At 47.8% G+C, this 13,869-nt stretch overlaps 1 protein-coding gene across 3 annotated transcripts in view; it reads left to right on the plus strand.

The window, feature by feature from the left end:
- Nucleotides 1–692: 692 nt before the first annotated feature.
- The window catches only part of ADAMTS17 (ADAM metallopeptidase with thrombospondin type 1 motif 17), a 187,130-nt gene continuing 173,953 nt past the window's right edge, over nt 693–13,869 (plus strand). For all 3 annotated transcript variants that reach the window (XM_086757388.1, XM_086757387.1, XM_086757389.1), the window contains exons 1-3: nt 693–793; nt 1,456–1,814; nt 11,864–12,029. In XM_086757388.1, coding sequence (XP_086613514.1) covers nt 724–793; nt 1,456–1,814; nt 11,864–12,029 — 595 coding nt within the window. In that variant the 5' untranslated portion in view covers nt 693–723. The remainder of the gene's footprint in view (nt 794–1,455; nt 1,815–11,863; nt 12,030–13,869) is intronic.

Raw genomic sequence — 13,869 nt, forward strand, 5'->3', positions numbered from 1 at the left:
TCTTGTTTTCCTCAGTGTGATGAGCGCTTCCAGGAGTATGTAAGATCGTTGCCTAAAATCTTTGCACGCTTGTACATTGCCAACCTCACTTTTTCCTGGTCTTCTGAGTCCTGGGATTGGTATTTCAGATGGTGGTGGAAGAGGCTGCAGGAGATGACGGAACGGGTGAATTTTTCGAGAGAGCTTCTGCAGCAGTGTCTAAGTTCTTTCAGTGATCAAGAAAAGGATGTGCAGCAAACACGAGGGCAGAGACCACCAGCCCGCTGCTTTGCCTCAGCCCTCCCGAGCCTCTCGCGAGGGTGTTCCCAATGGCTCTGTGGGCACCGAACCCGCCGCAGGTGCCGCACAACCGGCTGCACAGGCACCAGGACCGGGGGGGGGGGGGCGGGGGGGGGGGCTCTGCCGCCTGCCCGGGGCTGAGGCGGGGCAGGAGAGGGCGCCCCCTGCCGGCCGCCCCCCCCACCCACGTGCACCCCTCCCCGCTCAGCCCAGCCCTCCGCCCAACTCCTTCAGCTCGTAGCGAATGGGAGAGAGGGAGGGGCGTGGCCCGGCGGCCGTCCGCTCCAATGAGGGCGCGGGGCGGCGGGGAGGAGGCGTGGCCGGGCGCCCACCACGCCGGGGCCGCCTGATGAGTTTTTCCGAGGGCGGGGAGGGCTCACTCCGGGCCGGGCTCCCGCTGCCGCCGCCGCCGCTCCGCGCTGGGCCCCGCTCCGCTGCCATAAAATGTTTGACGGCTGCCTCCTGCCTCTCGTCTTTCCCTGCCTGCTGCTTTGGGGACTGGACGCCGGTACAGGTAGCGCTTTTCCCTCTTCCTGGCTCCACGGCGCTGACAGCCGTCCCGGGGCGGGCGGTGGGCGCCGGCGGCGGGTGGCAGCGTGTACCGGATCCCCTGCGTGGCCGCCGTCCCAGTCTGCAGGATGAATTGCTCCAGGCTTTTGTATTTTCTTTTCCTGTCCTCTCGCTGCTGCTGTAACGTTTCATGTGGAAAGCTGCTGACTGTCCTTGGCTGCGGCTTCGGCTTGCTCTGCTTTTCCCCTTCTCCCTGCAGATTTTTATTGGGGTTGGTGAAATGCGATGCTTGTGTCTGAGCTATATATTTTTTTTAATGATACAAGTAGCTTTAGCATTTGCTTTATTCCTCTCTTCCCTGCACATTTTTGTCTCTAATATACGTGTGTATATATATGTAGAGAGAGAAATAAATCCCCTTCCTCCGCTGGCTCCATTGTCTCTGCAGCCTGTTCACAATTTTCCAGTGCCTGAGCTGAAATCCGAGCGCTGGGCTGTCCTCGCCCCGGGCAGGACGGGCCGGCCCCGCGGGGTTTGGGGGCGGGGGAGGGTGGCGGGGCACAGAGCCCCCCGGCCGCCCCGTCGGACGGGCGGGGACGGGCCCGCGGGGGTTGCGAGCGCCTGAGCACCCCCTCCCCTCTCTCTCTGTCTCCTTCTCGCCTGCAGCTGGCGGAGCGGAGCTGGAAGTGGTGATCCCGGAGCGAGTGGCGCTGGAGAAGATCCACCTGCTGCCGCCCGCCGTGCGAGGCGATCGCGGCGGCCCCCGGCGCCGGCGGGCGCTGCCCCGGCAGCGGGAGGAGGAGACCCTACTGCTCCGCCTGCCCGCCGGCGGCTCCGAGCTCTACCTGCACCTCCGCCGCGACCTCAGCTTCCTCGCCCGGGGTTTCGTGGTGGAGCAGCGGCGCGGGGAAGCGCGGCGGGCGCCCGGTCCCCGGCGGCCCCCGGAGGAGCGGCTCTGCTTCTACACGGGACGCGTGCTGAACCGCACCGACTCCTTCGCCACCCTCAGCACCTGCGCCGGGCTGGTACTGCCACCCCGACCCGCCTCCCCTCCCTCCCTCCCTCCCCCCCTCCCTCCCTCCCCCCCTCCCTCCCCCGGCGAGCCCCTCCGCTCCCCGGCGAGCGCCCTCCTCTCAGCCCCGGGAGCTGCCCGCCCTCCCCAGGCCGGCGGAGGCGGGAAGCGGCCGTAGGGCCCTTCCCGCGCCTCACCTGATGGCGGGCCGCCTTCCCTGCCCGTCCCCTCGCCTGCCCGGGCCCCGGCGATCGTGTCCGCTGTCCCCCCGTGAAGTTTGGTTTTTTTTTTTTTTTTTTTTTTTTCCCTGTCAGCCCCGGAGGTGCCGCGTTGCCCCGCGGAGGCGGGAAGCGGCCTTTGGGCCGTGCGCGCGCCTCGCCTCACCTCAGGGCGGGGCCCCTCCTGCCCGCCCCCCCGCTGTCCTCCCGGTCCCCTCGCCCCCCCCCCGGCCCTGGCGAGCATGGCGGCTGTCCCCTGCGTGGGTGTTCTGCCCATCCCGGCTCTCCGTTGCGGGAGCTGCCTCAGCCATACCTGAGGGACCGAGGCCCTCAGGTGTAGTGTGTCTGCTATGGGCGGGCGGTGGGGCCTCAGGGTGCTGTGGAGGGGCGTCCTGGCTGATGGGCCCTCCACTCGTCACTGCACCCATGCCGTTTGGCTGGTGGCTGAGCCCCACTGTGGGGACTTGATCACCTACCTGCCCCGGTCCCTCCTTCAGCAGGTGTGCGTGGCCTCAGCGGTACGGCATGGCCGACAGCCTCAGGCCTTCACCCAGCCCTTTTCACCCAGCTTGTGTGATAGGTGTCAGTGCCTGAGGGCGTTTCGTGGCACCTGCGGCGTAGGGACGCCTGGTACTCCGGCATGGTTGGAGGAACCATCCTGCCCAGGGATGCTTTTCCAGCCTTAAGTGTCAGGATTTCTCTGCCTGAGGTTGTAGCGTTTTTAGGTGGCCCCACAGAGCCTGGGATCTTCTGCGAGTGTCCTGATAAGAAGAGGTGATCTTGCGTGGGACAGCTTTTCTGTTTCTCAGCAGTGAAGACTTAGATGCTTAAGACAATGGCTAGTTTGTAATTCCTGATAACTGGAAAGTACTTCAGAAAGTCACTGGGACATTAAGCGTAGACTCCCAGTACATGGTTGTGGGATGCATGCTTAACTTCTCCATACAGACCTGTTGATAGAGATTTAGTCTTAAACTTTTCAGTAAGAAGCACTTCATGCTCTGCACTTGGGCCTTAATTCCAGAACCATTTGAGGGCGCTGTGTCTCAGGTTAAAAAAGAAAAAAAAAGTGAGATGCTGAGTGTTTGAGTGGCACTGTAAATTGAGCTGTGTTGCACTGAGGGCTTTCTCGGAGCTTAAAACTGATATCTCTAGTTCAAGCTTTAAATCACTAACAGGTCTTTGCTTTTGTCACTAGGCACGTTTTGTTAATCTCATTCATGAAGTGTTGGGCTTCCAAAGCTACCTCCTTCAGCAGAGCTGAGAAGCACAAATAGGCAGAGAAGAAACCCTTTTAAAAAGAGGAATGTAGTTCTAGGCACAGTATTAACTGCCTGAGATCAGGGAATGGAGGAGGGGGAGTGAAAAAGATTGGCGACAGTCCCAGTAGAAAAGTTGGAAAAGAAACAAGACTAGTTGGTCTTTGTTCATTACTCTGCAAATATGAACTGCAATATCTGTTTGTATCATATGAATTCTAAGCAATGACTAAATTTACCTAACTAAGCTAGATGGACTGGGGATCAAAAAGTGAGTGGTGTCAAAGCTGCTTGTTTGTGGTGCCTCTTGGGGACCAAAGCCCATGCTGCCACATGCGTTAAGTGGCAGCATAGGTAAAGCTCTGCTTGTCTTTGCCTGTGGGTCTGGTCCTGGAAGAGCTGAGAGTTGGTGTGGGCAGATGGGTTGAGAGAGATGTGTTTCTGCATGCTGGGATACTCCTTTCCTGCTAGACGAATCCACTCATTTGCTCTTTATTCGGATAATCACCAGGAATGGGAAAAGAGCTAAAAGCAGGCACGTGATATGTATGAGTGGGTTAAGCTTTATAAGACCCCTGTGAACTGAAAACTGCAGTGTCTTTAGGATGCACCTAAACTTAAGATGAACCTCATTAACTTTTGAAATGGTTTCATTAAATTGATCCACATCACGATGTAGATGGGCCTTCTAGCTAAATGGAACTTTTGACGTCTTAAATCTGTTCTTAAACAGGAAACCTACTGGGTTTTTGCCTGCTTTCAGTGTTTACGCAGCCTTTTGCAGTGGCCACACTAAATCAGCATACTTTTAGTGAAAGCTATGCAATTTAGTGGTAAGATGTTTTCTGGGATCAGAGGAATGAAGAAGTCTTGAATTTGCCATGAGTGGAACTGATCGGGTGACTCTTAGAGCCCAAGTTTTTTTCCTCATAAGTCTGGCGATTTAAAATACCAAGACCATCACTGCAGCGGGTTTTGTATTTTCACATTGCTTCCTTAAGCTCTGTTTGCAGCAGAAAGAAGAAGGCTTTGCTCTCAACAGCAGCACAGCTTTGCAGGTGGGGATATGGACAAGGCCTGCACACTGGGCTACAAGAAAGACCTTGGTAGTGGAAACCTTGCAGCTTGTTTATCCTGGCGCTTGTCTCCTGAGCAGTGCTAGTGCTGCAGTGGGAGATTTCCTGAAAACTCCAGTGTGGGAGTGCTCGTTGGACTCGAACTGGATGGTCAGGACAATCTCATTCAGAAAAGCTGGTTGCTAAGAAGTAGAGCAGGTAATAATGCTGTATCGTGATCTCCAGCTGGCTCAGACTTTGTTGTAATTGTATTCCTCAACTATGCCATAGATCACACTAAAAGTGACATAAAATGATCAGGGCAAGTGGTGTTCTCATAAAAACAAAATCCCTGACACAGTGGCATGAGAATGAGCTACAACTAGACTGCGCAATTGCTTCCTGCTAACGATATCAGATTCCCAGTGTGGCATCTAAAGGTTGTGTTTTGTTTTTTAACCTCTGCTCGCAGATGCTGCTGTTAACCAGTATGTGGTCTGCTGTAGTTTCCTGCTACAGACTGTAATTGTTTTGAGAAGGGTGGCCGTACTCTTGTAGCTACCTCAGGCCATAGCACGTTTAGGACTGGTGTACCTAAGGCTGCATCTGCTCAGTTGAAGTACCGCATGTGAGAATGCTCCAATGCTTCTGTCCCTCTTGACAACCTGGGAATTGCAGTGTGGAGAAGAGGTACTATGTTCCTGAAAAGCGTTACTGCCTTTGACTTGGCGGGACTGTATCCCATCAGGGGAATGCAGTTGTGTAAACACTTGGATTCTGACCACACCGCAGGACTGAACTGTCCTTTCCTGGGGCTGGGGAGACACAAGCAGGAGCAAAGTTCTGCAGCTCATCTGACCAACACTAGAAGACAGTAGGCAGTATGGGAAATGCCTCTCTTTTGGAAAGTTCCAGCTTTGTAAAGCCACAGTATGTGCTACCTTGAGTTGAGTTGTGTAGTGGACTGAGGTCTCTGCTTCTAAGTCTGAGATCAGTTCCTAGATGACAAGGAAGGAAATTCCAGTTTTCTCAGCTCATCTCAGAAGTACTCATCCATTGCTTTCAGGTGCAGTTTCACTGTTACTTTTAACTGCTTTTTGAACTGCTTTCAGTGTGCTGCCCTTAATTTCTCTAGCAAAGTTTGTCAGAGCAATGTTGCCTTCTGCAGAGCTTTTCGATTGAAGCCTGGAGAGCATAGCAGCACTGCGTATTTGTGCTGTGATTGCAGCACTTGCTCTGAGTCCTAGCGGGGCTTATCAGTCGTGTGGACCCAAGGTAAAAAAGACAGGTAGGGTCCTGTACCCTCTGGGAAGACTTCTTCACCAGTTATACATTGCAGAATGGTGCCTCAAGCTATCTGTAAGATGCAGGAATCCCAGAGACTGTTTATATATTAATTTTTAACTTTATTTTCTTGTACTAGGGTCACATTCACATGCTGAAGTGCTGGACTGATATGTAGTCGGTTGGATGGCAACGTCGGTGCCTTACAACTGGTGCAGGCTTTTCATATTTCTTGTCCCTAAAACAGTTACAGTTTTAAGAGGGTCACGGGTTCATGTTAAAATAAGCATTAGATTTTGACTTAGAAATGAACCTGAAAACTCTTGTCTGTTCAGGAACCACATCTGAAAGCTGAAAATCTCTGAGATGCGCTTAGAGGCACAGGTTTAATCCTAAGTAACTTCTCTTCCATGTTGAAATGTGGAATCTTTGATTTTGGGTTCAGGACTGCTCTTTGGCCTGTCTCTACTTGAAGTGAATTGTCCTTCTCAGTTGCGATAAGAGACGTTGTGACTCCCTCCTGTCAGGCTCGTTCATATAACTTTTTCACACCACATTTTCATATCCTTTGAACTTGAGAGACTTCCTTGTGCAGACTGGATCGGTGTAAGTGGATGACATGTGTTACAAGGCCTCATGGAATGAGAACAGTTATTTCCTCTTTATAGGATGGAATAGTGTAATTGAAGCTACACCCTAAGAAATACATGCTGGAAGTTGGGAAACCTTAAACATTTTGCAGTGTTGTCTCATACAGTCTACACAGAGAAGAAAAGGGCTTATTTTTTCCCAAGCTTCATGTACGTTTACCTTTGTTAAACCTCATGCAACTCCTGGTGGACAAATCTTCCAGCTTATTAAAATATTTCTGAATAATAGCTCTTCATTCTGGTGTGTCCCCTTCACTTGGTACCATCTGCAAACTTTGTGAAGGTGTAGACATAGACAAGCTTTGGTGAGTATGGACAAGGAGAGATGACAGAGCATTCGTCTGGATTTCCTGTCTGCCAGGTGTTTCTTTTTTTTTCAGGAAGATCGGGCAAAGATGCTGTAAGTCTGCTGGAGGTGATAAGGGAAAATTATTATTAACTCATGACTGTTAAATGTCAGAAATGTGTTTCTCAGTTAGCTGCAGTACCTGGGAAATTCTGCCCCTGCTATTACCAACATTGCTGTTCACCACTGATGTCATGGGACCAGATACAAACGCTGTTTGAATCCATAGCTTCTTCTAGGGTCTCTGAACTCCCACTGATTTCCAGGTGGTGTAAGTACCTACGCAGGAACTGGATGTCTCAGTGTGGTTTTGGATCCAGTATAGAAGGCCGGTCAGGGCAAAGAGAACCGAGCAGCTTGGACTGCAGCCTCCAGGGAACAAGCAATAACTCAAAGGACTCCTAATGAAGTGGTAAATCTGCTCTGTCCTTGGGAAAAAGATGAAGAAGAATACAGAAGAGGCCACAGTCTGTTGGTTTTAAAGCTGACTTTGGTTATCAAGAGGAGAGCAAGCAATAAAGACGGGCGCTTTCAAAAAGCACTTCCTCTGATGGTTCACCCTGTTTCATAGGTTCTTTAGATTGGCGAGTCTGGAGGTGTTTGCCTTTCTTCATTGACCATAGAGGAAGATGATGCCTGATTTAGAGCAGATGTCTGAAGCTCGGTGAGCTCGATCGCTGTCCAGTGGTAGCGAGTGTTTTCTGTGTGCACCAGGGCGGTGCTGCCCTTCAGGTGACTGCAAGGGTCTCTGCTGTTATGGGAAGCAGGGCAGCACAGGCATGCTAGGATTACAAGATGATACGATTTCCCCTGAGGAAACCTTCAGCTCTGCTGAACTCTCTCGTCTGGGAGAGGAGCTGTCTGGCTTTCATCCATAGCTGGTCCATGAGCTGAAAAGTTAAACCTTTTAAAATTACCAGGCTGGGTTTCTTTGTGCTGGGATTTTCTTTCCCCTTCCACAGTGGACAAAAGGGAAAGCACGTTGCGGTTTCCTTGTTCAGCAGACTCGAGGCTGGGACAGAAGTGCAGCCAGATATTCTTGGGTATGATCTGCTCTCGTAACTGGGTGTAAACCTGAAATGACACTGGAGCAAGACTTAATTTAAAGCTTTTGCTTTAAATTTGCTTGAGTTGCACTTATAAATAGTAACTAACTTAAAGCTGAAGCGTGGTTATTAAGGACAGGACTAAAAGCCATGTGAAGTTTATTAATCTGTATTTGTGATGTGTTTTGTTCTTCACTTTAAATACTAACTTCCTTTTAACTTTGAGGAAACGGTTAAAGTGAGATTTACAGTGTAACAGTTGAGAAATTGAGAAGGGACTGGAATTTGTCAGATGTTTAAAACTGGTCTCTTTTCAGCATGTTCATATGTATGTAACTAATGAACACTTAGGAGCAAAAGAAAAATCTGTTAAAGATTTCAGCATTTCACAGATCTTGTTCAAAGATGTTGTGAAAATAAAAAGGACTGGAAAAACAGTGTAACTGTTGGAGAGCATTAACGAGCGGGAAGGTCCAGAACCATGTGTGAAGAACACTGAAGATCTGGATTCCTGTCCCAAGTCAGCCCTCGAGCTGTTGTAGCTCCACCAGTACTACCAGGGGACAGACAGAATGGTGAAGCCAACGAAGCGGGACGATGTGATTACAAATGCTATTACAGTGCCAGCACTAACAGTCCTGTTGTCACTGGTGTAATTTCAGTGGTATGGCGTGAGGACCTTCCTCCTGTGCCCTGCTGTCATTTAGCCTGAGAAAAGCTCCAGCGACGAGGAAGATAAGGTGTAGAAGAGTGAGCTACTGGTGGCACAAGAGTAGATTAGAGAGTGAGCAGACTGCTTAAGTGACCGATGTATGTATAAAACTGGATAAGAGCATGTGAGAATATTCTGGTGGTTTGGAGAACAGGGCATTTTTGCTATTGGGCAATGTTGAGCTGACTTTTAAATTAAGGATATGAAATATCCTTAATATGAAAGATACAGCCACTGTTAAGCACAGTGCTGAGTGGGGCTGAGTGGGAAGTGTGGGTTGTTTATTTTAATCGACTTGGCAGTTTGGTTGCCTGCCTTTTTGAGCCTGAAATCATTCCAGCCTTACCTGTTAGCTGAGCTGCGTGACTTTGTCAACTATATGGTCCTGTCATACTAACTGTAGAATCCAGGTTAGATTAATCATGCAGGTGACGGTGACCTTCTGCAGTCCTCTGAATTTTTGGGCTCCTGATGACTCCTGTGTCTCAGGTGCCCTGGGGTGGTGGGGCTGGGCAGCAGCTGCTTTCCAGGACGCGAAGCAATGCTGGGGTCTGGCACAGTGGCAGGTCCTGTTTATACGGGCTCTCGCGGTGAAAGAAGGACGAGAAGGAGTAGCCCAGCTGTTGATATGCATCTGCCCAGGCAAATGTGAATTGGCAGATCCAAAGCATTTCATTTAATTGAAATGATTTCCAGAGATGTGGGAAAAACAGCTCTGACAGTTTTGTGATCTTCTATTTTACTTCTTTATCTTCAAAATCCAACTTTCTGCAGTCTCTGAACATCACACAGACTAAAGAAAAGCGTGGAGTATTTGTCTGCTGCTGATGTCTGGTATCGATGCTGAGATTAGCACAGCGTAGTATCTGGTAGCTGGAGGATTTGAGGAAGGCAACATGAGGAATGCATTTCTTACGGAAATATCAAAATAATGACCAGAGTATTCAAGTTACCAGGTCCAGAAGATCTCACTGGGGCCAACAGGTTTGAAGACTCTTTAGAACCCAACTGGCAAGTTTGGAGAAAATTTTAACTCCCTAGGAATACTTTACAGGCCCAATCCTGCAAATCCTTCCTGCTTGAAACTCTACTTGGCTTGTCAGATTAAACTCGAGATTGCTTCTTAACCTATTCCAGCGTGAAGACGCAAGGCTCTTTCCCTCCATAGGTTTCACAATTCCAAAGCAAATGTGAAACATAAGTCCTTTCCAATGGTTTAAATTATTTTCACACTTGATGCCAGAAAGTTGGGATAATGTCGGGTGGTGATGAAACTGACTTCTTCTTACATATTTTTGGCACCAACAAAAATGGTTGGCAGTCTTTCAGGAGCTCTGGTGTGGCTTTTAGTGCCATGGCACCAGATTTACAACCCTTCTTCTAAATAATTAAAACCTATATTAAAAAAGGGGGCTGGGGCTACCTCCCAGCTGGAAGATTGGAACAAGGAGGGGAAGTAGTGGAGAGCATCGTAAAGAAGGCTGGAAGAATAAGTCACTAGAGCTTTTGCTGTCTCTGAAACAATTCTGACAAAGCCCAACTTGTAATTTAAATCAAGAGGCAGCCCCTTTGAAAACTCCAGGGCAGAGTGGGTCTTGTAAACCCAGATGCATTCTGTAGGGCCAAGAAATAATGTCAAATTTTCTTTGTAAATGGGAGACCTTCTGGGAGGTGTCAAGGCATTCTATGCTTAATCAGTAACCTTGTCCCAAGGGCAAGGTCTCTTTTGAAAGACTTCAGAAGAGGTGTCTATGGTCTCTTTTGAGACGGGAGACTAATTGTTACTGCCGTGCGTTGCAGCCATGGCAAATAGACACACTGATTTTTATTATTTCTTTTTTCCTAAGTGCACTTTTGAAATCGGTGACCCTTTCTGAGAGATCCTGGTTTCCCCTGAATGCTGTTCAGTTAGTATGGCTGTCAAAAGAGGAGAGCTCTCATTTCTGTTAGCAGAAATTCCTCTTGCTGGAAATACTAATCCAAAGGGATTTCCTGGGTGTACGTGAGGCCTGAATTTGGCAGGAAGGTGTGGAAATGTACAATATACAGTATGTATATAATGTATATTATAAATCATATTAGTGCAGTCAGCTGTTGAATATATAGTATTTGCATGTACGTGCAGAGCATTTCTTTGGATGATTGCCTGGCTGGCACAGAACACGGGGTGGGGGGGGAAGGGGGTGTGCAAAAAAAAAAAAAATCTGGTCTCTGTTTTTACATATAAGCTGGTTGTTGTAGGCATGCAATCTAGCAGGACCCCTTGGTAAGCTCCTTTACCTATAAAGTGTACTGTAGGCACAGGCTGATGCCTCCTGACAGGCGAGATGAAGCCTTCTGTTGCGAGCAGAAGTTGGATCAGACCTAGAGAATTCTCTCAGGAGGGTATATGGCAGAGAGCTCTGGTTTTGAGACTTTTAATTGCAATGCAAATAATCACTGGATTAGTACAATGAAAAGTAAGTGAGAAACCCTCATTGTACACATTCCCTTTCTCCAATGTGTTATAACCTCAGCGTTGATTACTAAACCTGGAGACTTTGTTAAGTTTTAAGGTGATATCTTTGCTTTCACTCTCTTCATGCCAGAAAAGGAGTTGCAAGCAGAGAGGGGCTCTCCTGGGGCAGAAGCTGCCATGCAAAGATGTTCTTGCCAGCCCTTGGTGTAAGGTCTGGACTTTGTGCAAGAAAGGCAGGGGTTTAGTGGTCTCACCTGTGGCCGATGAAGTCAACTGTTATTTAGACAGGGTCTTTGCTTTCCTTGGGTTACTTACTCCACGGGTGGTGGAAAATCTCATAACTGGGAAGGTACAACAGCCATTTCTGGCTTGACCCCTGAAACCCAAACCATGATGTGCAGGGAGAGCAGTGCTTGCTGTGTGGCCCCTATTGTAGTCAGGAAGAGTTACTTGGTCCCCATAAAAAAAAGTGGGTGGCTCTGCAGGTCGGACTTGGACATCATTTCAATTCACTTGGCGTTGTCTGGAGGAGTTACACATAGGTGGTCTCTTGTTTGCAGGCAATCTCACCTCTTTGCTCTACTGAGATGGTAAATGCCATTTAATAACAATGCAATTCTAGCTGGAAATTAGAAAGGTGAATATGAAAGGATTTCTGTTAATAGGACTTAATTTCTCCTCATGTGAGCTGAGCATCTCACGGGATGTATATACTTATGCTTCCAGCTAGAGGGAGGGAAAGAATGGGAAGGAAAGGTGTTGACAAGAACTGCCACCTTATTTTTGTACATGTACAGTGCGTTGCACAGTGATGCTTTTACATAGTGCTCAGTGATATAAAAAATAAATATAAGAAGCAGATGAAGTTCTTTAGTCTGTACTATGAGGGCTAAACATAATCCTAATCACTTTTCATTCCCTCACCTTGTAAATAATGATTGCAGTAACATGGTCTAAGTTCAGGCTGGGTTGATAGACAAGGTTAGGGCACCGAACTATCTGATGGGGATTTTTTTGTTCTCTTTTGTGGACAGGTTGGCTATATCCAAATTGGATCAGAGCACATGCTAATACAACCAGTGAATACATCAGAGACCTCATTTAGTGGAAAAGAACACTTCATCAGGCGTAGACGATCCGCAAAATCAAGCCATCCCGTGAAGTCGCACAATCCTGATGAGCACTGCAAGGTTGTAGCAGGTGAGCTTGAAGCGGCTCAAGAGAGCAGCCATGAGTATGCAATTATATTTTTAACTGTTGTTCTGCCAGATATGCCTGTATTTTGTAATTCAAGTGTTTGGGCAGCTGGAGCTAGTGAAAAATGGCATGGGTTTATGAATCCTTCTACTTCAGGCAGAAGGAGCCGCATCGCAAGTATAAAAATTGTTAGGATGTGCTGTAACATTCAATTTGTGAGAAGATAAACTTTTTATGATGAGCCAGAGTAAACTTCTACTTTAACCATGCAACTTGACCACTGCTCAGGAAGGTGTGCACAGTGGTTTTTAGCAAAGGCCCAAATTTTGAAACTGAAGTCAGTGTTGAGGGGTGCTCTTTTGTCTCCCCTTTCCACTAGAGTTTTGCCAAGTAGACATGGATAGGATGGTGATCCTTGCATTTCAGAATGTAGAAACCGTCACTTCAGATACTTCTGATTAAATTATATGGAAGTATCATCTGTGGAGTCCAGCTCTAGTGATCCAGCTCATAACAGAATGAAAAGATATCTGGAAAGGGGAAGAAATGCACAGTTTCTTTTGTAAAAGAATCTATGTTCTTTTTCAGCTTCTTGCATGTCATCACTTTTACTTCTGCCTAGCAGAGCACACCATCCATAATAGTCTGTCAGGGTACTGGGCTTTTGTATAGGCTTATGTGCATTTGAAACTGCCAGGTGTAGTCAAGCAAGGTAATTTTTTTTAACTAGAACTTGATTTTGCTTTTTCTTTCTGGTGTTTGACTCGTCAGCCTTAAGCTCTAACTCTCATGCTATAGGACTTTTGTTTCTTGGAGTGGCAACTTTTAAATTGTTTGCTTTAAGGTTCTGTGAGATAAATTAAACTTTTTTTTCCCTCTTGCCTTGTGTTAGAGGGAATGAACTCATAGAGATTGCAAAGAACCTTTTAAGATCTTTAGCTTTTCTTGAAGATCTGTGAACCCAGGCTTGAGGTCTGAGAGTCCAAAATGTGATAGCAACTCATATAGATATCCCTAGGCTAACTTTATTCTAGTTAGATTAGATATTGAAGGAGCTGCCGCTGTGACAGCAGGGATCCTGTGTGAGTTAGGTGGTGGAGTGCTGGAGCACTTTTTCTGTGCCTTCCTGTTATGCTGGCTGTGGATACAGTAGCAGCTGAAACGCAGATGTTCCTCAAGTATGTGAAGCTATTCTGGACCAAACAACCACCACTCAAGCAATTTCTAGGGCTTTTGTGCTTAAATGGTTTAGCAATATGAAATATATTGCTTCAATGGGGTTTCTGTAGTATAAGGAGAGTTGGAAGGTGAACCAGCTTCCTGAGAAATGGCAATGATTTAGATTTTAATTGTGTCTGGCAATTAATAGTAGACGTTCTCTGATGCTCTGGATTCAGTTTCCAGTGTCACACTGACACACCTTGCCAGTGTTAGGATCTTGGGCTTAAATCCTATGGGTCTCCATGGGTATTTGAGGTGCTGGTGGCACATTTCAGATCGTCAGTGTTCAGTTGTGACCCAGCGTGACAATGTTAAAGTTGTTTTTTGAATTAAAAAAAAGAAAAATAGGATCTTGGATCTGTTTTTAGCCCTAAAGTCCCCATTGCAATGGGAGACTAATAGTCAGAAGATCCAGTTCTTCGGTGACAGTCCTTTGTCAGTCTTTCTCCTATCTTTCACCTTCCTCCACTCAAGGCACCACGGAAGGTCAGTAGCTTTACTGTATTTTTGCACTTAAAAAGTGTGTGCCTATGAGCTGCTGCAAACCTTGCTGATGTTCTAATGCTTAGCAGCTGAAACCTTGAAAAGATGCACCTGTCCTGCACCTTTTTCATTTGGGTGG

This window comes from Chlamydotis macqueenii, chromosome 12 (assembly GCF_036417535.1).
Source record: "Chlamydotis macqueenii isolate bChlMac1 chromosome 12, bChlMac1.mat, whole genome shotgun sequence".
In the NCBI taxonomy this organism is placed as follows: Eukaryota; Metazoa; Chordata; class Aves; order Otidiformes; family Otididae; genus Chlamydotis; species Chlamydotis macqueenii.